Source organism: Chrysoperla carnea, chromosome X (genome assembly GCF_905475395.1).
Source record: "Chrysoperla carnea chromosome X, inChrCarn1.1, whole genome shotgun sequence".
Classification (NCBI taxonomy): Eukaryota; Metazoa; Arthropoda; class Insecta; order Neuroptera; family Chrysopidae; genus Chrysoperla; species Chrysoperla carnea.
Window position 1 is genome coordinate 37,258,314 of NC_058342.1, and position 25,013 is coordinate 37,283,326.

Consider the following 25,013-nt stretch of genomic DNA (forward strand, 5'->3'; position numbering starts at 1 on the left):
ACTTAAAAGCCTTCCTTTAAAGCCACAATCCCCTTTAACAAAGTTCGCTCTTTTTCATTATAAAAAAAATATTTCTGAAGTAATACTTTTTTAAACACGTTATGAGAAATTGATGAGAGAGAATTGGCAACATGGTTCCCTTTTTCTCAAAAACTGTAAAAGAGAAGCCAAGTAGTTCAATAATAAGTCCCCTTGGTACGCCCAAAGATTAAAGGCTCCAGTTAAAATTGTGCTTTTACTACATGCCATCATTTTCTCCAGGAAAATAATAATTTTTAGTGCCACCAAATATAGCCTCTAGCAACATTTCTATTTGAAAAATAATTAGTCCGCTACTGTGTGTATCATTTCAATTTATTAACCTTCTCAAGTTGTTCCTCAAAGACCGGGAAAAGGCAAATGCCGCGTTTAACCGTCCTCTCCGAACGACAATGGTCTATGGGTGCGGTACGGTGCTTGTTGTGGTAATCTTACCCTGTATTATATATGTTTGGATTAATAATTTGTTTATAAAATTGAGCTTATAATATATAAGGGTAATATGTAGTACCAAGGATACAAATACAATGTACCCAGATTCATTCGATACTTTCTCGACATAAATTGCTGTCTATGAGATAGCAATTATATGAAGATAAAGTTTAGTTACTAAAAAGCAATCAATGTTTAGAATGGCAGTCCATGTATATTTGCATTCAAGTAAAATAGAAATATGTGACAATTTCTGAGCAGTATGAGTAAAGTTTGATAAGACACACCATCATGCATCTTGAATCAAATATCGTACTGTCTGAACCACTAATCTATGATGATTATTTCCCTTTTTTTATAAGTTGCATTTACCCTGGATCAATAAAAATGCCAGTAACCAGACGTTCATAGCAGACGATGTCTGTAAGAGAACCATGTAATCGAACAATCTAAATACTTTAATTAAACTACATCGGATAAAATGATTATAGGTTAATTAGAGTATGATCCATGGTGCATTATAATATTTACACCATATACCTTGTACCATGTTTTATACGTACAATCGTTATTTTTAAATATTTAAAAATACATAGTGTTGAGGATAAAAAGTCTTGGATGGGTGCAGCTGGTACTATACTCTCCCCTATAGGTATAGGTATGGTATATAGCCGTAAGTAATTTCAAATCAAAGTGTATGTTTTATATTACTTATTGGGTTCACTATTGATTTTCTAAGTATTTCTAGTCAGTTCTTACGAAGATACTCAAGATTCTTATATACATATCGTTCTCAAAGACTAGTGCAGGCGCTAGAGAAATTTGAATTTGTAGTGAGCAATGTATTTTTTATTAATTGATTAATATAACAGTAGGCCTCAAATCCAAATTTGGAAAAGAACATTTTCTTCTGTTTTTTCTCAGCTTATTAAGGAAGCGAAAGTTCTGCAGTCAATAAAAGAACACTCTGTATAAGGAGGTAGCAGTTTGTATAAAACATTGTAATTTGTTGACTGTATATTGAAACTAAGCAAACTATATGATAGTAGGTAGATAGGTAGATAGGTAGGTAGGTACTAGGAACCAGACCTGAGTGTACACTGAACACTGAACACTTGTGGCTGGAACAGAGAAAGTTCATTCATATTAATAAAAGAATGATGCATGAATTCATTACACAACTAATTAATTATTTTTAATTTGATTCTTTGATGTCTTTTTTTATTTAACTATCACAGGGTGTAGGTACAACACCATACAGATATGAGCAACACTAAATTAGTGTGAGCTTACTTGTCTTATATACATCAAAATTAAGCTCCCGTATGGTGTGGTCCCAAAACTAGAAAAGTAATCGAAAGTTTATTTTGAAATTTTCACTGATTGTTTAGAAAGAGTGTTTAGAAAGATATTTATAACTGAAAAAACAAGTGACAGTCATAAAAATGTCAAATAGTTTCGTTTAGTATTAATAGGTGACACTATATGTATTCATAATTAGAATATTAATTTCGTTCAGTTTCGTTTAGTATTCATAGATGGCATGTATTGGATCATAATTCTGAGAATTGTTTCGTTAACTATTAATTATAAAAATCAGATTCTGAACTAATCTTAATCGTATATTGTAATCAACATTAGTATGAATTAGTTGCTAGGAATTATTATGTTGCTATAAGGATTCATTTGGTGGCTAGAACACTGAAATCATCTTTCCCTGGCGTACATAAAAGCTCAAGAAACAAAGGTAAGCTGGAACACCACAAAGTCTATTTACGGCACGCATTCGCATACTTTTTTAGGCATCCAATAACCACTTTGCTTTAAGGATAATCGAATTGTTTTTATTCTTGGCTTCATACTACTTTTTCCAAAGACAACCTTGAAATAAAATTCTGTCAAATGCGTTAATCGGGAAGAATCATCAAAATCAGAAGGGGATAAATACCCCCTTTACTCATTTACTTACATCCTTCTTGGACCATAAATTATCGGCCAGGAATCGAGCCACGAATTTTCAGATACCCGGACTATGTTCATTTTTTTCATGAGGTAATTTTGAAGAGATACTAACGTATTACATAGGGTTAGGGTCGAGCTACGAGTACTGGTAGTGTGAAACAGCCTAAGGTATGAATATAATTTGTTTTTTTTTTTTTATTCGGTGTAATCATGAAGAACATTTCGTTTCAATAAGCTTTTATCTAGAAATAAAATTGTTATTTAGACCATGTAAACAAAAGGTTAATTAGAAAATTGCTATTGTAGGTATATCTTGGTGCAGTTTATTTACAATGTTCAATTGTAAACAGCCAAGGGAGTCGAGCGGGGTGTGCGATGTAGGTTTACCAACTACCTACTACCTGGTGCCTTCAATTATCAAATATTTAACATAGTCGTTTGTAGCCGAATTTTAAATTTTAATTTTTTTATTTCACGATGGAGTTTTTAACCCCCGAACTAAAAAAAGGAGTGTTATAAGTTTGAACGCTATGTGTGTCTGTCTGTCTGTCTCTCTGTCTGTGGCAACGTAGCACCTACACGGATGAACCGATTTTTATTTTATTTTTTTGTTTCGTTTGCAAGGCAATTTAATAGAGAGTGTTCTTGGCTATGTTTCTGGATTTTTGAGTTATTTTTCATTCCGTTTTTACATATTTTCCCTCCCATGAACTTATCAGTTGGCTAAATTTGTGTTTATGCTAAAATACTGTTGAATTTATAAGGAATTAATAAATTGTAATCATTATTAAAAGTGTATAATATTTGAACATTAATAGGTATGCAGAAATTCACAAAACAAGCAAAATGGAAAATAAAAAAATAAAATTATTGAAAAAACAACTTACCTTCAATTTTTTAAACTATGAAACTCCATAAAAGCAATTAAAAAACATATAACGTACAGTCAAAATTAGTTATACCGACGAACCGATTATAACAACCCAATGACAAAGTTCAAGCTAAACATACCGTCTATAATTACGTCGGAAAAAATCATATATCGGTTATAGCGACCAACGACCAATATTTACTATTTTGATATATTATCCACTTAATTTTGAGTCGTATTCAATTTCTTTTGAATTTTATAAACAATACGGCCGCATGAGTTGAAAGTATCAAGTACTTAATTAATTTTTATATTACTAGGAGCTAATTTGGTGTTTAGAACACCATTGGAACAATAAAATTTGAAGGGTCACCAAATTAGCTCCTGGTAACATTTGTCTGTGTAAGTAATAAAAAATGTAAATATATCGATCACAGCGACTGTCGGATATAATGACGTAATCGTACAGTCGCTACAGCCGCTCTCAATGTCGTCATAACTTGTTCTGACTGTACACTAATATAAAATAAGCGTTTAAGAGCGTTTTAGAAAGTTAATGAGTATTATCCATTTCAAATAAATTGGCGATACCTTCAATCGATATTATTTCACTTTAGAGTACAGTGGCGTATTCATATTTATGATGGGAGCATAATATAATTGGTACCAGTCAATGTTTGGGGTTGAAATTATTATTATATGAGAACTTTTATTATAACTTCATGAATGTACACGAGAAATAAAAATAAAATTTGTCGTTTTCCTTGGTTTTTGAAATATCGAATAATTAAGTTCAATTTTCAATATCTTGAAAATTACGCCAAATATCGTAAAATTGTATTCTTACTTTTCGTCTTTTATCGCCAAAGATCTGAAATTACTTGACCATACACGTTCATGCATCCTTTATTAAAAATTTGATTATTTTATAAATAAAATGAGTCGCCCCCTCAGTTCTTGATATCTATGAATACGCTACTGTCACAATTTATATGCAATTTAATTGAAATATATAACAAGCATATTACATAAATCCCTGTGTTCACTTCTTGAACTTATTCTTAGATTCTAAGCGTATGGAAGGGGTAGGGAGGTACACCGGAAAAAAGCTAACAAGAGCGTGGTGTATAGGCGTTCGTACGTTGACGAGAAATCTATTGAACAATATCCCGTTTCTCACTCGATGCTGTATGCAAAAATAAAATAAATAAATAAAGACTGAGCAAACTGGCGTTCAAATATAAACCCCAGCATTTCGAAAAATCGACTTTTTACTTACACACAAAAGAATAATTGCTAGTACACACAAAAATTTATTTTCTAAGCTCAAAATTATTAAAATAAAAACGAAAAATTCTTTTTCGGATAATTTCGTGTATATATTACATATAACATATAAGCAAGATAGCGAAAAACATGTACATACAAATATAAATCTTAAAAGTGATATTAAAAATATCAAAAGTTTGCCCAGCTTTTTACCTGTGGAAATGAAATGATAGATGAAAAACTGATGAAAAACATTTTAATAATATGTTTATATATATTATAAATATATATATACTACAAAATTTTTCATTTGAAAGAAAAACAAGTATATTTGTTTTTAGCACAAGCATTATACTCACAAAAATTAACTCATAGGTCAAAAAAAGGTCAAAAACTTGGCTATACGTATCTGAAAAGATTAGTTAAACAACTTTTCAAAGTTAAAAAGTCATGCGAATCTTGATAAAAATTGTAAAATAGAAAATGAAAAATTAAATACTTTTTTCACGTTATAAATAACCCTTGAGTCGATTTTTTGAGAAAATATCTCAAATCGTATCTCGTGCATTAAATCGGAAAAGTGTGTTTTTATATAAAGCTCATGAAAAACAAAGAGATTGGATTGGACGTTTATGGCTACAATTTCCTGACGAATGAAAACTGTGTTTTAATTTTTCATCAAGCTTCACTTTACCGTAACTTTGAAATATTACTAAACATGCTTTCAACTACCTATAAATCAAATGTTCAGAGACCTCTGAGAATTTTCTAGTTCAAATTCTCAACTTCTTGTACTATTTGGAAGGATTTTGATACTGATTCTCATATATCTGAATCTTCTCTGATCTTAACGAAAAACAATACGAAAGAATTCGTTTTTTAAAATTAATTACTAATTATTTTTAATTAATGTTTTTTTATTTAAATTTTTTTAATTAATTATTTACGTATCGAAATTATAGTGAAAATCGGTTATAACGATATATCGGTTATAGTGAATAACCATCGTTACAGTTTGTTGTTTAAAATGACCAACATTTAGTATAATTATTCAGCATTATGCACTAAATTTTTAGTCATATTACGTCTTTTTTTTGAATATCCAGTGAGATCTTACTAAATCGCGGACCTAAGGAGGAGTCATCATGTGGGTCATAGTTACACACAAGTAAAAACAAACAATTGGCTGAGTTAATTATTGAAATACCCTATATAGAATGTGTGGAATATCAGTGCTTGCATCAAACAACATAATTATGGCGAAAAAACAACACAATTATGGTGGCCTCTGGCTTCCATTTATTTGAGACTAAAAACTACTAAAAGAGCTCTTTCTGGCATTTCTTTTAAAACACAATTATTATAAGTGATTAAGTAAGTAACCAAGAACCTACATATTGCACTTACGCAGCGACTGTCGAATATAAAGGCCATAATATATAGGTTATAGGTCGTTATAACGAATTTCGTCTCTATTTAATTTATATACTGATGTATATTATTTATTATTAGCTTACAAAATAATCATTTTAATTTCTAACGAATAATTATTCAAACATGGAATATAGGCAGACAATACAACACAGTATGTATTACATATATGTAAATATAGTTGCCTATCAAATTATACTTGAACAAAAGCTGCCAAAGCTTAATAATTATTCAATCATAATAAATTTTAATTAAATCTCTCAACTCAACTCTCAATTCCCAGAAAAATATATAATATTTTGATACACAATTTAGGCAAAGGTTATTACATACATGTTATATAAGCAGGCGCATAAATTGGGGTCAAATAGTGAAGTGTTATGTTGATATTGGGTACATTTATCTATCCGGCTCGAAGGACCATAAATACAATCGAGCCGAATTGAAAACAGAAATCGCCAAAAGGAATGAATTGATGGAAGCGGGTTCGAATAAAGCATTAAAGTAACCCCCCACCCCCAAAGATCCCATTTTCTAAGCCTTTTCGAGGTGTTCTAAATCAGTTTGGAATAAGTTTCGTTAAATTTACAAATCTAGTAAAGTTTTTCTTTTGAAGTGTGACGTTTAAAAAAAAAAAAATTATATAATTCAACTTTGGTTTTATTTTTGTTTTTTGTTTAATATAAATTGAAAAAAAAAATTTATTTGGACATTAATAAATGGAAAAACTACAAAATCTATTTTTAAAAACTAGGCTGATCATAATATGATAAAAAATATTGTTAATAAAATGTATGTCAACTCGCTGCTGTTTTTAATGTTAATCTGTACTATCGGAAAATTGAATTTTCCTAAATTTATGCATATAATTATATATAGAGGAGAGTAGCCTATTTCGTACCGGAATTCGTAGTTTTTGATGCAAAATCTGTCATCAATTAAAGCGTTAAAAATCAGAACTGCCATTTCAATTTAGGTCTTGGGAAAACCATTTCAATATTTTTAAACCAAACAGTTCTATAATTTTATAAAACTGCGAAAATTTTACTATTTAAAAGGTTAATTTTAAGGTTAAGTTTCATAAATGGTACCAATACAAAATTTAAATTTATTTCTAAACTAAATAGGCAATTATGTTTATTTAGAGTTTTTGTGCATTTTTCCCGTGACAGTAAAACTGCATTTACACGGGATTTACAAAAAATTTCGCATATGAATCAATGCTATTTAACGATAGATACAATATGGACAAGATGTGCCAGGGTTTATCTTGGCAGAAATATTTGTAAGAGACAATGTTATTGCAAATTTTATATATTTTCAGGAAACTTTGATGTAACAGCTCTTATCGCCACCTATCGTGGCAGAAAGGTCTGTCACACCGAGTTTTAATACATAAAGCCAATATAATTTTACCCTTATCGTTTTTTTTTTCATTACCAGTTATGAAACCGGTTACCAGAATTGATTATAAATAGATTTTATGTTCGGAAACGTATGAACAAATCTTTTATCATAATTCACTAGCCCTTTAAAACTAGGGAGTACGATTTTGACCACTTTCCTCTATATACATCAAAATATTGACAAAATTTATTGTTTTTTTTTTAAAAAAAAAAAAAAAAGGTAACATATTAAAAAAATTTTCTTGATAACAAAAAGAATTATTTTTGATTTAAATTAATTATACTTTCTAATTACTGTTTGACAAAATGTTTGGGTAAATAAACAGAGGAAAAAAATTAAAAAGTTTTCATCGATTCATTGACTTATAAAATTTTAATTATTTTTTTATAATCGATTTGTGTCATAAATCTATTGAGTGTGCTCAAAATTTTGTATAGGATGGAAAATAATTTTTGATTGATTCCTTTTATTTAGAGGATTTTTCATGCAGTCTGTTCAGTATTCAGTTTTCAGTAAAGTGCAGTTCACTCAGTAGAGTGAGAAGAGATGACTTGGTGGATACCTAGTTTCAAGGACACAGACATAGTCATCAGGCAACAGGCTGCTGAGCAAGGGTTCAAAACATATTGGAAGGTCAAAAATTTCAACTAAAACTTTCTGCAACAGGGTCATACCATCACAGTTTTATTGCGAAATGTATCGAAAATTGCGTCAGTCGGCACTGATCAACAGAATAGGATCGATGCTCTTCCACGACAAAGCCCGTCGGTACGTTTGGACGGGGATTTATGAAACGTGCCTCACCCACCATACTCCCTGGACCTTTCGACAATCAACTACCATCTTTTCAAGCACTTCGATAACTTTCTCACTGGTAGAATCTTCGCCAATCAATACCAGATCAAAAACTTCATCGATTTTATCGAATCCCGAGCACACATTTTTTATGCGAACGGAATTAATCGACTTGTGTTACGTTGGTAAAAGTGAATTAATTCAAAGTAGCTTTTGAAAAGTATTCACTGAGATATTGCAGTTTAAAGTAATTGCAGACTAATAAAACGGACATGACTTTTGAAACGACCTAATAATAAAATAGGTTGTTGTTGGACTGAATGTTTTGATTTGGATTGACATTCAATTTAAAATTTCTCTGAAATTGAATTGATGTAATGAATTTTCAAATATCATGAACTAATTCTCACCATGGAAACTCATTATTTTCTATTCCACAATACTAGCTAACAATCACTAATCCATGTATTTCATTTAATATAAATTAAATACGCATGTATTGGTTTTCCAAATGAAAATATTTTAATTTTCATGTGTAATTCAATAATATTTTTTAATTTTCGTTAAACAAATTGGAAAAAAAGTAATTTGGTTTTAACTTTTTCAAAAATTCAGTTAAATTGGTATAAGGAATAAAAGTTCATTTTTAACCCCCAAACTGAAATAGTTATGTTTCGAGTGCGAGCTTATGACACATAAATAATGATTATGGAAATGAATGGTCAAAAAAACCTGGCTCAATTCATTTCGAAAAGTGAAATGGTAAAATAATTAGGTAATTCAAAACAATAATTCAATTTCAATTAAAATATTTCCAAAAATTTGTCCCAAAAAAAAGGTAGCTCTCTGAGTATCCTTTTCATCTCATCTGATGTCCTTGATCATCACTTTGATATTGATTTAAGAAGGATTGTAATAAGTTTAAAGTGTTTATCTGTGCGTCTGTGTGTTTCTCAGTGGTATCGTAGCCCCTAAATGGTCGAACCGACTCATTTGGGAACATTTTATAACAAAGTTTGAAAAAATCGGTTTACAAGTAATAAATTGCATTTGTCGGGGGTTTTGTATCCCATTAGAAAGTCTTATTATTCAGTATAATATTTTATAAGTCAATGAATGATAGAGTTTTTTTTTTTTTTTTTTGAATAAATGAATTTTCAAGTATAATAAATAAGTGAATCATTGTAGCAGAAAATCGACTTGAATCCGTAATTTTCATAAAACAGTTAACAGTATTCGGATTCGGTGTTCGGGGTTCGGGGTTCGGGTAGTGGAGCCAAAGCCAGTAATATTAAATACTAATATAATATGATAATTTTTTCAATTATTTTATGAAAATGAATTCGTGAATTCGTTTAAGCACAAAAATGATTTTCACCATTCTTCATACTATACAGATATACCTATACAGACACTCAACACACATCTCCAATTCAAACTCAAACTCAAGCTCACAAATCATTTATGTTTTAAAAAACAACAAGAATTACAAGTGATCATAGAATTTTATGTGTTTTGATTATTATTTATGTTGACGAATTATCACGAAAATTGTGTTTGCGAAAATTGAAAATGATGTATATTTAATGATGAATATATTTATTTATATATTAAACTTTATATACCCAGTGTCTAATTTTAAGTAAGTGTTCATATAAACATTTCTTTCATCCGGCTTGAAGGACCAAAAATTATATTTATTTTTAAATTTTAACTCTCATTCGATCTCAATTCGAGACTTGCCAACTTAGCCTATATATATTTTGAATTTTGTCAAGAAGAAAATTACAAGCTTGAAGATGGAATTCAGATTACGCTACCATTCATTTGCCATTTCCTCGTTTCACAAACTTCGCTCGAACGCTGGCCGAGGTTTATAAATCAATTCTGACTTTTACAAGCCTTGGTCAAGACATATACAGTTTGCCAAGTATGGCAAACCAACTCTTCCAATCATCGCAAAGGTTTTAATCTTGGCCTAATTGTTATTTTTGGGAATTGATGACTATGCTGATACGAATAATCTAAAAAACATATTGGAACATTCAAGAATTGGGTCGATCCCTCTTCCTAGAATTCTTGAATAAGTGATAGCAAAATTACCACCAAAATGTTTTACATTTCGGATTGTTTACAATTTTATAAAAAACATTGACACCCGGTACATAGAAAAATACCGGTATAAATGATAACGTATTTGGGTATGAGACGGTTTTTTGAAATGTAAATTTTCCAACATTCTTTCGTAGACACTTCATGTTTCGTATAATCAAAACCAAACAGAAAATTTTTCGCAAATATTGATTGTAGCAAAAAAAATACGTAATAAATGCGTGGCGTGGATGATAATGCAATACAGCGTGATTGTAACGCTCCTGGCTCATGGCATGTTTAACACACTTTATAGTCGAGTGGCACAAATAACAATAACTATAAATTATTAGATTTGTTTTAATTATGTCCTTAACGATTTAACGAATTTTAAAGAAAACTGTTAAAAAGTAAAATCTCTACCCGGGGCTTTCGAATTCTACCCAGGGCTTGACGGTGGTTCAAATTCGAAATGGAAGTTCAAAAAGGTATATCAAAGAAGATTATGGCTTATTTTGCCTGTGAATCAAACCATTCCATTGCAAACTATTGGAAAATAAAGCCATTCCAAAAAATGGTGTTTTTGTATCGACTTCTTGAACTTATTTACATTTTGAGTAAAACCATTAAAGACATAAATAAAACAAACCTATTTACAAATACAAACAATATGAGGAATGGAGTAGGGAGGGAGTAGGAAGGGAGGCATGGATTGGTATTGGATCGAGTTGAATCGGGTTGAATCGTACATAATCGTATCGTAACTAAACTAAACAGAAACAGCACAGTAAACAGTTACAGTTACAGTTACAGTAATATAAGTATTATTGTTGATTGTTAAAATATAAAATGTTAAAGAGGGAAAGTTGTGTGTGCTTGGTTTGGCGGTGCGCTGCGAGTGATGCGAATGGTTCAAAATCAAATGGTTGTTCAAATGTTCAATGGTGTGATGCGATGGCCACAAATAATAAAAGACAGAAAACTGATTGCACTGCACATCACAGTTTTAGAAATAACGGAACTCTCCTTTCTTACCGAGATGCTCTTTCCGTACACGATCAGCAGCTACAGATTGTGGATGTGGTGGTCCAGCCGCGTGCTCATGTGAATTATTACTGGCGCCTGCGCTATAACGTCCACTCACTGATGATTCCTGCAGAATAGATATGGTCATTTACAACTATAAAAAGGACTAACCTGCGTTAATATTTATGTACATAAATCTTTATATTGTTGGTGTTCCCTAAACCTGATGAACATGGTACTTGGTACTTGGTATCTACAACCCTACTCACTACTCTACTAGTGCCTTACCTAACAAATAGTACCTATTCCTACACTAACGAACTTACAGAAAACCACAAGAAAATTCTATCTCTTCTATTGAGAAAAAAAAATTCAACATTTGGTTCCATTCTCACAGTCATTACTTCTAATTAATGTTCAAAATAAATACTCGACGACAAAAAAAAAGCGACAATTTTAATGTAGTTAAAAACACACAATATTGGCATGTAACTTTTGTTATCACGGATCCTGATAGGTCTGCGGCCTGAGGGTATTTTAGAAAGGCTATGAATTTCGTAGGTGTTAGCCAGCACAGATTGAGGACGCGGTCTAAATTTCTTTCTAAATTGACTCACTAAAATTTCGCCGCAAATCTACAAGGACCAAAGATAACAGGTAAAGAATAAAACTTAAAGATGCGCTATATTCGAAGACTTGGGGTGTGATAGAATTGAGAAAAGTGGAATTAAAGAATTGGTTATGTTTTTTCCGTGTGATCACAATACTTTGAGTTTTTGTCATGTTCAAAATCACGCCTTTATTCTTAAAACGAGCCCTAATACAGCTCAGAAGAACCAAAGAAAGCGAAGTGTATTTTAACGAAGCATAGAATGTTGCCTAATAAAATTGAAACAAAAATGTCTCTCTACTTATAAAAAAACTTATAAAATATAGCGATCCAAGACTATTTGTTTCTACAAAGTTCTAGTTTTTCGAAAAATTTAGTACTAATTCAATATACGATTAAAATTGACTAGCTTTGAGATGCTCAATCGACTTGTATATATTGTTGAACGTCTGGGTATTACATAATCCCCAAACGATATTCCCCAAATGTGTAAAAGAATAACAGAATAACAGACAAATATACTTATATTTTGTGTACAGCATGTGCTAAAAATATTAATTTATAGGCAAAGAAAAACTATTTTTATTTATTTACAGGAGGTATTATTTCATTATTATTTCATATTATCCAAATCCCTCGAATTGGATTCTTTTATTAAAATTTTCATATTTGCCAAATATAAATTTTAGCTGTTCATAATTTTGACCCTCCCCCTCTGATCCTTCACTTTGCAATGCTTTTTGGCTACACGTCATATTATTTCGCTAAATTGTGCCAAATTCTGTATATATACCATTTAGCGAAAATATGACGTTGGGCTAGCCTCTCATGGTCAATATTTTTGATAGTATATTTAATAAGCTGCAAAATACCATAAAATGTGGAAAAGTGGTGGAAAAGCTCACAAATTTGTGTACGCATTGCTTAGACCTTCAGGAACGTTCAGCCGCACTAACCTCGACATTACAAAGAAAACTTGGGTAGTTTTCCCACCCCCCAAAGCAATCCAAATAGTAACAGTGAAAACAGATTAAAATTTCACCTCGAAAATCGTCTCCCGAGAGCTTTCGAGGTCGCTGATCATGATTTCAAAGTTAGAAAGCAACTGAATACGGTTGCAACCTCATTAAAACTACCCCTGGAAGTGACAGATAAAAAATTTATTAAATTCAAAACTTTACTTCAAAAAAGTCTCTTAAGGAGCTTTTAGGTTCGCTGTTTACGAATCCAAGGTCAAAAAGCAACTGAGGATGGTTGCAACCCCATTCAAACTACCCTTTTCCACATTTTCATTTGTCCTAGTCCCAGACTATCATATAAGCGTGATCTAAATTGTACATCCCCTCTAAAATATTATTCTGCAAGTAAGTTCATTGTAATTGGATGAAAGATAGCTCGGAATATCTTGGTAAAGAGGTTTTTCATTGGTCGCCCTGTATACGTATATTTATGAATACTTACTCATACAGTACAAGTACAGTAGGTTGTAGGTTGTAGGTTGTAGGTATAGTGTGAGTAAGGTTCGTGTGAGATATAATTGTCCGTTGGGAGTTATATATTTATGGTTGTGTACAAAACTTGAATTTGTGCCACTTACCTCGCGTTGTATGTTGCCACGCACGTTCCTTATGTACAATGGATTGTTAAATATTTCATTTGGATCATTATTGCTGCTATTCAATCCAAAAATTTGTTGTGTCACAATTGTATGAGGTACATGTGCCACTTTACCATGTATGTTACGTGCCTTCCACCATTTTCGACTGTCGTCCAGAACCTGAAACAACCATACAACGTTTTTTTCTTCACGAAAATATAGACTTAGACATTGTATTCAAAGTAAATCGGAAGAGGTGGGGATATGGGGGGTTGTCAACTTCTCTATTCCCTTCGATCTTTTTTGTTGAATTAATTTCTCATGATTTTAAACGCTTTACGGTTCCCCGAAACTTTCCAAACAGAACTAAAGGGTTGAAAATCTGAACGAGGGTTAACTTAGTGCTAAAGAAGGTCCTTTTGTGGTTAGTCATCTCCCAGACTCCTCTCTCCCCATTTTTATGTAACCCCATGCACTCCTCATTTTCGCGCACCTACAAAGCCCCTCCAAATTGAGGTACAGGTTGATGGTGTGATAAAGGCTTACTATCCAGCCCTTTTTCTTATTATTACATAATTAAGTGTTCTAAAACATGACCTTAGTATCGGCGCTGTACTGCTCATAAGTTTTTTAAATCCCAATTGACATCTACAGGACATCTATGTTGGAAAAATTAAATAGAATATTGGTCGTACAAAGTGATTAACTTCTTTTTTCGAAAACATATTTTAAGAAGTACTGTGCGCATTGAAGAGCAATTCAGAAATCAAGTAAGAATTGAAAAGGCTGAACATACCTCTAGATATTCTCCACGAACTACTGTTAATTCTTTGTCATTGTTCGCCGTTCGTGGATAAGTAACTTGGACAACATTTGCACCTTTTGCTTGTAATTCTTCGAGCCATGCCTCCTGCGACAGATCACCACCAGTTGGACGATCATCCACGCCGCTACGTTCAATCGAATCCAGTGATATGTCACTTCGAGCACTTAAATCTTGTAAACTCATATGTCCAATACCCAATTCAGAGCTTGGATTCGGTTCACCTTTTGAATTATCTGGTGGATTACGTCCATCGTACATGTAACGTCGCATTTCTGGTAACGGTTGTTCATAGCCAAAATAATCACTACCATAATTTAAATCTCCTTGTGAGTCACGATTCGATTTACCAGAGTACGTGACCACTGGTTCATGTTCATCCACAACGGGGAAATCTGGAGACCAGCCATCCAAAAATACTGGATGATATGATGGCACATTGCCTTTCCATTGATCTCTGTAAGTAAATACATTTTTTTTAAACAACCGCCAAAGAAATTTCATGATACAATTAGCTTACCTAGATGTGAGCCAAGCACTCCCCAACGAATGCCATAATTCAGTCTCTTTGCTGGTTACACAATTAATTAATAAGTTGATAGCTTCGCGCGTTAATAATGGCGAAATGACTTTTGCTGGTAAATTTGGTTCATAGTAAGTTTCATGTGATGCATCCACAATCAATGCTAATGGTGTGAACAGGAAATGTACTAATTCCGGTGCGTTTGGATCATGTATATGTGCCTTTAATTTCGCTAACAAATTAAATGATAATTTAAATTTTTGGAAAATATCAATAAAATCACGTTCTGGTGGTGGTTTTGTACGCATTGTTAAAATGCCATCACCTAAATCTCGTTTTTTCGATTTTCGATTTCTAAAACAAAATTTTTCAAAATTACTAATCTAAATAACAGGTAAAAGGTTAAAAAGGGTCAACCCAAAACTACGTAGCGAAGCTCAGTAGCTGTAATAGTGAAGTGAAAAGCAAATATAATTTATATTATTTAATGGTAATAAAATAGATGAAAATTAAAAACCGCACCTATATTGGGGATTACCGGTATTTATTTTGTATAAAGCTGCTCGCATACGTCTCAATTATTTGATTTTATTTACAATAACACTTTAAGGATGTTCGAACGCCACGGCAATTTTGGATAAAAACCTTGATTTTTTTTTAAATATGAAATTAAAATAAGTCTAAATTACTTCTGAAAATTTTAGGGGGAGGGGTGCGTTAAATCAATGACAAAGAAGTGTCTTTTGTGTCAAAATACCATAAATTTTCGGGGTTTTATTTGCGCTCTCCAAATGAAACTATAGGATTGAAAATCTATATGTAAATTGAGTTAGTTCCAAGATAATTCCATTTAGGGGTGTCAAATTCCCAAACTCAACTCTATTTTTTTTATATCGAAAAATAATGGATTATCACAATTTTCTCGATTCAATGTTTAGAAAGTACCTTTTGGAAATGTGGATTCGCGCTTCCCCTTCTACCAGCCGCTTTTGGAAAATATTTTGCGAATGGATAATCCAATTTTGAGAATCGTCGACCGTATTTTATTATTTTAGCGATGTAAAAAAGATGGTAGTGTTTAGGGTGCTTTAGTTTGGGAAGCTAGCATAGAATACGCGAGCTGATGATTTTAATAAAGGATTAAAAACAAAGTTTGGATAAAATGTTATTATTAGTTTTATCTCTGCTATGAAAGCTTTTTAGTAATATAATGAAAGTTTTCATTCACAACTCAACCCCCATGGTTAACTCCCTCCCTCAACCAACCACTCCAAATTAAATACTTTTTAACATCAATCCATCCATTGATCATCAATGCTTTTGTTTTTTTATTATTGTAACAGAGAAACTTCAAAAAAAAACAGAATAGAAAGAAGTTTTCCTTGTGAAAAACTTTATTTGAAAATGATTTCAAGAAAGTAGAAAGAATTAAATTAAATTCGATAAACAAACTAGTTTTCACGAAAATTATTAAACGAGTAAAAAAACCTTATTTCAGGTTTTGCTTAGAGAACGCTTATTGGTGGGAACCCAACCCAATTTTTCTAAAAAAAACAAAAAGTGGAGTTTCAAAAGTGGAATGAATGAATAAAACTTACCGTCGACGGCGTTCTAATTCACGAGAAGCAGCCGCAACATGCTGTAATCGTGCTATAAACTTTTCAATATCATCAAAACAATGATTCAATATGGTGACGTCACGCTCATATTTTTCACTTGCTATGGAGCTGGTTTCATCATTTAACTCAATATCAGATTCACGATACGATTCACGATGAAAATTCGATTCCGTTGTGTTGACACGTTGACGATCATGCCGTGGACTTGGTGATTTTGTGGGTGGACCTGGTATCACCGAATTACGATTACGTGTTAACATTTTACCAGCACGTAAATCTTTTAAGTCCTCAACTAGATCCTGTGCAGATATGCTTTGACACTGTAAATAAATAAACATATTTTTCATCAATTTTACAGAACATAGTTAAGACTTATCTTTGTTTTGGCTTAACACTTGTCAATGTTAGGATTAAAAAACGTCACGTTGACGTAATTCAAAAGCAAACCGACTCACTTAATAATTATAACAATTGCAATGGGAATTAAAGAACTTATCTATGATAGTGATAATGTTAAGATATTTAGGTATTTATGAATATTAATATCCTGCAGCTCTATTTTATTTTAATAACTGATTGTTTAATTTATTGTTTGTTGATTTTGTTAATATTTTATAATCTTTGTAAATACCGGACGTCACCCACCCAACCAAATACCATAAATATATTACTGTACTGTCAATAACAAATATCCAGACCAAATAAACGACCATATAAACGATCCATGGACAAACGTGGCTTAGAGAAGCCACTCAGACTTCTGTATCTAACACACGAGCAAGACAGTGATACCCTAACCAGTGTCAACCAATAATACGAGTAAAACAGAGAGACATTTTTTTCTATCAACTAATGTGATTGTCACAACCACATGAGCAGGTTATCAGTTTCTTTTAAAAACAAAATTAGGTTACTTCGAATCGAATTTGAACCAGTAACATATGGATTGCTATTAATTGCAACTCCCAACTATTTTTCGATAGTAAAAATAGCGATAATACCGACGTGAATTGTAATATAAAATCGAGAAATATAAATTAAATAAATACCTGAAAAATATGCATTTCAGATCGTTGATTATAATCACTATTCGAGCCATTTTTTCCCACAATAAACACTAATATATTATTATAAATTTCCATTGGATCGTGGCTGGTAAAAGCAGTAGGTTCTTGGATCATGGATGCTGGAAATCGTTCCATAACACTCTACAAAAATAAAACAGTCCGATTATGTATCGTGTGACCAAAAAAACAATTATCCACAAAAATCCACACATACCCCAGTTTCATAATCCATAATTAAAACCCATTGTCGATCCAAACATAATTGCATTTTTTGCGACCAAATCCCATTTGTTTTTTCCAATTGTAATAATCGTCGCATACCATCTGCTGGATAAACAACGTCAGTTTCTTTCGTAACCGTAAATGTAGCCAAATGTTCCATTAAATATGTTGGTTTTTCGGAATCATCACTTAAAATACTATTATCAGGGGGGTCGCGTTCCCCTTCATCGCTGTTATAATCGCCATTCGATCGATATGCCATTTTAATACCACAAACTCAACACGCTACCAGATAATCTACGAAAAATTGAAGACCAATTTAATTCGTACCAAAACTTAATTATTTAAAGACTTTATACAGTGGAACCTCAATAAATCGAACCTCGTTAAATTGTTATCCTCGGTAAGTCTAAATACATATAATTGCGTCTTTTTAAGTCGAAATTTTAGCAACTAAATCCTCTGTATCTCGAAATACTTGCTAAGTCAAAAACTCATTAACTCGAAATTTTTTGCATGTCCTTTGAGGTTCGAGTAAGTGAAGTTCCACTGTATTATAAATTACAAATAAAATCAGAATTTTCTTGAAAAAATGGGCATGCAAAAATCAAACCAATTTTAGTACATGGAAAAAATGGATTTCTTGCCAAGAATTTAAAAGGTACGACTAGAATATTCCTATTTGTGCAAGAAATTTTGTTCGTATTTCAAAAAATTTTTCTTTTAATATTGTTCAGCCAAGAAAAACATTTTGTCTGGAATTTAAGGAAACATTCGCAAAGAAATCTTAGCCATTACACTTAAAAATTTGAGATTAAAAGTATTGTTATCACAATGACCGAAATTAGGATCAATAGAATTTCAAAATATTGTCTTTTCAAACCAAGATCAAAATGAAAGCTTATTACAAAAGACAAGTTGGGATACCACAAGGATAGTCAAGGGGCCAATCAAACGTTTCAAAATGGTATTTTGACGGTTTGTATTTGAGCCAAAAAGAATTAAATTGATCGACATTTATATTGGGACCCAAATTCGACTCTTGTGGTATCCCAGCATGCCTTTTAGCGACTAACAAATTCATAAAAATTACTAAACCAATTGTTCTAGAAATTGAAACAGATTTGAAATGATTAGAATTTTCTTAAAATTAATATACTTGATTCAAGTAGTCAATTATTTTAAATATGTTTTTATTGAAAGAAAATTTCAGATGGTTCTCTAGCAGAAACACAAGAAGAAAATCTTTTTAAAAACTTTGTATGCAAAAAGATTTTACCAAACCCACATATTATTTAAATGATGAAGGCCATATTACAAAAGTAAACATTCCACACGCGAAATTAATATGCGAGCGTGTCTATGGCATTCCAAAAATTCCAATAATACACCCATATTGTGTGCCACAACACACAACACAAATCATTTGAAAAATTAATTGCATTTACCTGTGATAGGATTTACCTGTGAATCGTGAAGCCACGATGGCAGACCACTCACAATTTTTACTTTTTTAATTAATTCCTCTTCACACACTTTTCACAATACATTTTCCAAAAGATTTTCATGATTCAAAACATTTAAAAACACACACACAAAAACTTATTTTTTTATGGATCTGATTTGTTTTTGATTTTTTATTTTTGTTTTTTTTTTTTTTGGTTTTGGGTAAAATATTTATGAAACAAAAGTCACAACAAGTGGTTTTTTGTTACTGAGTGGAGTTACTGAGTTTGATTTGATTGCAAGGTGTGTTTGTGAGGTAAGTCAGTGTATGGGAGTGAGTACCCAATACTACAATAAATTCTGGTAAACGTCACCTTCAGCGGCCACATCCATAACTTTCTGTTTAAACAATACTTTGTATTCATCATGGATATATCCAACTTTTGGCCCAATGGGTAAATTTAGGCATCAAATGGGGTGCAATTATTCTGACCTACTCCCTTCATAATTTATAAATTGAAATTATTAACTTTTATATAACAAACTAAATAAATAATCAAGAACGTCATCTATGAACAGTAATCAGAAGTTACCAATGATCAGAATCACTAACTTAATAGTATATTACACAGCTTTAATTATTATTACATAGGTGTCGTTTTTTCGATTGAAGTTATTGGAGTTATTTCATTCACACCGCTATGTTTTATCGGTGAATATTTTTAAAATATTATTTTTTAATTATCCATGATAGAGGCTAAGATGTTGGCTACAACTAGTAAGAAAGATCTTCCAAAAATAATGTCTGTAAAATCTTGTGAAAATGCATAAAAATATGATATTTTTCAGGATGAACATAGCTACTTTGTATCGGAAATTTATAAATATAATCACTGTGGTTAAGTTATGTAGTATTGGTATGGTATAGTAAACTATTATATGTAGTATGTACTATGGTATAGTATATAATATGACTTAAGTCAGGTAAGTCTATTTCATATCAGTACTAAATACGCAGCACAGGTAATATACGTATAGTCAAAGTCATTCAGAACGACATAATATAGTACATTAATACATGAATAGAGTGAAAAATCTTTTAGGTCGTGCATCTGTTTCTTCCCATCGCTTCCACCATATTTGATATAGTGGAAGTAAATACGTTTTTTAATTTTAAATAAAAAATTTAAGGTAGTACAAGCACCAAGGCAATTTTAGATTTAGGTTTGAAATTTATTTCTAATTTTCAACTATTGATGATGAATTTTGTTATAACTTCATGAATGTAGACGAAAAATTAGAATACAATTTGCAGAATCGATTTTGTTCATATAAAAAAAACAAGCTTTTAATTTAAAGTTGCTTTGGTGCTAGTATATCCTTAAATTTAAGGGATAAACTGTTATTGTACTTAAAAGTAAAAAATAATTATTTCTATGAATCACTCATGCATGATTATTGAACACCTTCATCTTTTTAAAATAGTCATGTCAATAATAACTTTCTACTCTTAATAGAAATAAAAGCTTGTCCAAGTATTTTTTAGTAAAATTTGATCGTTATAAACGGTTTTTACTGTACAATACTGGACTGGTATGATGTATGAATCAGTGAGTGGCGAGTACTGACTGAATGGTGAATAGTGAGTAAGTGAGTACACTTAAAAATATTACACAAATTCTTACCTAAATCCATAATTTCATTGCATTGGCATTCCATTATTAAAATGCCTAAAAGAAAGTTTTCTCTATTTTTACCTTACTTCAATTTATTTGCTATTACTTAACAACACTTTAAATTAAGTGCCTTAACTAGCCATCAAACACCTAAATGAGTTAGCTATATCCTTAACGCATCAATCTTTAGGGACTGATTATTAATTTTTATGCAAGGAACAACTTATACGAATTGATAATTCAGTCAATATTAATATTTTGCCCGTTATTATTACGCTACTAGAGGTAACCCAATCCTATCTTTATGACCATACTATAGGGTAACTCCATTCTTGGTCATAATTTTATACACTAATTAACAGAGTTAATTGTTGAAATACCATGTATAGACAGTATTGATTACATTGTCACATTACACATACATTCATGTCACACATATATAACTGATATTCCCAAATAATACATACTATACAATTTGAGCCCTCACGGATAAACAGTGATGTTTACGAAAAAATGTTTCAAACAAAAGTTGTTTATATTTTTATAAGAAACATTTTTTACATTTAAACTTTTGTTCTATCCCTAACCGTTTACAAAATGGGTCCTACGGAATCAAGCCCAATTGACCTATGGTCTTCATTTACGAACTCGACCTCACTGTTTACGTCCTGAACACGCTTTAAAAATTTCAGCTTGATAAATCTTTTCGTTTTTGAGTTATCGTGTTAACAGACGGACGGACAGACAATCGACTATACTAAAATTTTGTTCGTGGCATCAATATTTCTAAGCTTTACAAACTTGGGACTAAACTTAATATACCTTGATATATTTCATATATACATGGTATAAAAAATCAAGCATTTTATCCAAAATTACCCTGGCACTTGTACATCCTTAAATGAATATTATTGACAACAATAAATGATAAAAATATGTAATAAATTGCTTTATAAAAATTGATAATGATTTCAAAATATTTGAAATGAATTTATTTGATGAAAATAAAAAAATATATATATTTATTATATTGACCGTCACTAGGTAACCACTCATTAGTATTATTTAATGACGTTTGCATTATTTTATGTACCTTTACCTATGTAAAAGAGCTCCTAGGCGTAGGTACCTAGCCATCTAGTCACCTAGCTAGCACCTATGCCTCTACATAGTGTACAGTGCACACTGAATCATTTTAGAATCATTTCAAAGATAATTTTTTTGTACCTCAACCTATCGAGCCAATTTTTTAATGTTCAGAAAGGCCCATATATCAAAATCTACATCTAACTTGGTGTCGCTAGAAAGTTTGGCCAGTGCTATGGGGAAAATAGACCAATTATTAGAATCCATACCTGAGGTGATTTTTGAAAATTATAAACTTCGGAAATAGTCAACAAAATGGGCTAGAAACGTATACACGGGGGTTTGTGGCTTCGCTGATCACTATTCCGTAGTAAGGATGTGGGTATACTACCCTCAACCCTCCTGGAAAAATGGAAAAAAAGTATTCTCAGTGGTATAATCTAACTTCGGAATCGTAATCATAGTTCGAGGGGGCCCCATAGTTCGAGGTACAAAATTCTTCAATTTACACTTTTTTCGTCTAAAATGATTCATCTAGTAAGTGTAAGTACTATGTACAGTGTACAGTGTACATGCATACACCTTAACTTAATACCTAAATAGTTTTGAATGCAACAGGTACCCACAGGGCATGACTTTTCAACATTCTTTAGTGTAATATCATTTACTAGGGTTGCCTGTGTCTCTTCAAACCTCTCTCTTTACTCATCATTTACTTTTTTAAGACTACTCACATGTTAATAATTGTAGCCATCCTAATTTCTAAAACATTCTGATATATTAATTTTTAAAATACGAATTTTTGATAAAAAAAATCAAAATTTTATCCAAAAACATTCAACTTAGACAAAAAAAAAATTTTTACATTTTTTTTAAAATAAATATATTTCAAAATAATTTTATTTCTTTAAATATTTATTTTGATAAAAATTTGTAAAATTTGGTTGTTTTTGATGATTTTTATATCAAAATAATAAACTGGTTACAACAAATTTTGTTACGTAATTCATTTTTATTTTTTTATCAAATACAGTATTTATAAAATATTGTAAATCTGTATTATTAAGTTTTATTATTTATGTATAAGAAAAGTTTGAATATTTATATCAATTAAAAGAACTAATTGAATAAATACTATACTTTAATATAGATACGTACTTAAAAAATTGGTCGTTATGCCTTACATATGAGATAATAAGGTTCAAAGTAATAGTTTTATCATTCTGAAAATAAATAAGTTAAAAAAATCAAACTGGATTTTAAACTGAAAAGAATAAAACAAGCTCAAATCTTCCCGGGTCCCGATTGTTAGGATCGGACAGTCCTACTAAATAACATAACACTTTGTATTATTCAAATTAAATTTGTAATACAGTTTCAATGTATAAAATTAATGAGTTAAAACAGAATGGGAATATATTTAAAAAGAGATGGCACTATACGTGTATCCCAGAATTGTTGTTGTAACTAAACCTATGTTTATATTTTACTCATATGGAATAAAATCGAATGATTTTAATGATTTCAAAGAATTCCTTTTTCAAATTTTATAATTAAAAGCATTTTCATCAAATTTATGCAATTATCATTACATTCATGCAATACGAATAATACAATTAAGGTCACAAACGACAAGATATTTTTTGTCTTTTATTATTTTGCTAAATAATTTCCTATTTTCACTGATTTTCATAGATAGAATATCAATGGTGCCATCTAGTACATGGAACCAAAACTAAATATTATTCCAATATTAAGGGAAAGGGCCTACTCATTCTTTGGGGCAGGGGGAGGTAAGCAAAACGGGTACTTTTTGTATCAGAAATTTTTAATCTAAAACTTCATAAAATCAATGGTTTTGGTCTTGAACACCAATTAAATCAATGGTAAATCCAAGTCTTTAGAGGAAAGGTTTCTGTGCTTGCCTGTCCCCCAAGGTACGCCTTTGAATAAGGGTCAATCGGCTTAGGATATTTAGCGACTTTCTGCGAGTACCATGGCACATTGCACCATTTTTTCAATAAAAAATGAGTATACGACCATTAAAACGATTAAGCGATTTGTACTAACATTTTTCTAACAAGATTCACTGTGTTGAGAGAGATTCCCCCTCCCCCCAAATTAAAATCTGCTCATAAAAGACAGTCTGGAACAACAAAAGTTCCGGTTGTAGCTCCTTTTTTAATTTTCCAGTTTATATAATGGACTCTCATTTTTCTCAGAATAATAATAATTACGGCGAAAGACCTACCCAAATGAATGTGGATACCCTAAGATCAATTTCAATTTCTTACTTACGCTTGAGATTAAAAAATGGAGTGATTTCGCTTTCTGTCCAAGCCCATCGTTATTTATTGTATCTGGCTTAAAAATATTTATAATTCTATGAAAGCACCATAAAAGCATTTATTTTAAAACCAGTTATATTATTCTATGTTCTAAAACTTTCCACAAATATTTCCACTTTTTTAATCGATATTGCCATCTGTTGAGTTAATTCAGAAACTAGTAAAATTCAATAGAAGAACGTAGCTCGAAACAAAATAATAACATAGCTCGAACTAGAATAGAAAAATAACGAGTGAAGTCCCATCATATCATAATTAGTGATAGAAATATCGAGAATTTTATTTTATGGCTGCCATTGCATTGAATGTATACAGATAGTTAAATTAATTATGAAATTTTGTCACAGATTGTCATACAATCGTACCGTTAGATGAATAAATAGTTATTACCGGATATTCATTTTTAAAAACAATCAACTTCCTCCCAAAAATGGTAATACCTTCAATACAAATACAAACACAATGTGATATTGCTATATTCACTAAAAATAACAATTTAACACATTCCTAAGAAATGCGAATGCCAAGTAGGCTGTCCTAGGTAACGCGCGTTTAATCAGGTTTTGATATCTATCAAGCTTGAAAGGATGAGATAATTTTTGGGTAATTTTATCGATATCCTTTAAAAACAAGTGAAAACACACAATTGACTGAGTTAACTGTTGAAATACCA

General features: G+C 31.2%; 1 protein-coding gene across 2 annotated transcripts in view; it reads right to left on the bottom strand.

Annotated features, from left to right (window-relative positions):
• LOC123303106 (epidermal growth factor receptor kinase substrate 8-like) overlaps positions 1 to 19,464 on the bottom strand; it is a 51,608-nt gene extending 32,144 nt beyond the window's left edge. The window contains exons 1-8 of one of the 2 annotated variants that reach the window (XM_044886206.1): positions 19,233 to 19,464; positions 17,777 to 18,081; positions 17,545 to 17,703; positions 16,475 to 16,815; positions 14,874 to 15,230; positions 14,327 to 14,810; positions 13,531 to 13,710; positions 11,333 to 11,450 (exon numbers count right to left, since the gene is read on the bottom strand). In XM_044886206.1, the coding sequence (XP_044742141.1) occupies positions 11,333 to 11,450; positions 13,531 to 13,710; positions 14,327 to 14,810; positions 14,874 to 15,230; positions 16,475 to 16,815; positions 17,545 to 17,703; positions 17,777 to 18,046 (1,909 nt within the window). In that variant the 5' untranslated portion in view covers positions 18,047 to 18,081; positions 19,233 to 19,464. The remainder of the gene's footprint in view (positions 1 to 11,332; positions 11,451 to 13,530; positions 13,711 to 14,326; positions 14,811 to 14,873; positions 15,231 to 16,474; positions 16,816 to 17,544; positions 17,704 to 17,776; positions 18,082 to 19,232) is intronic. The other variant, XM_044886205.1, reaches the window with a different exon arrangement.
• Between the last annotated feature and the right edge of the window lie 5,549 nt (positions 19,465 to 25,013).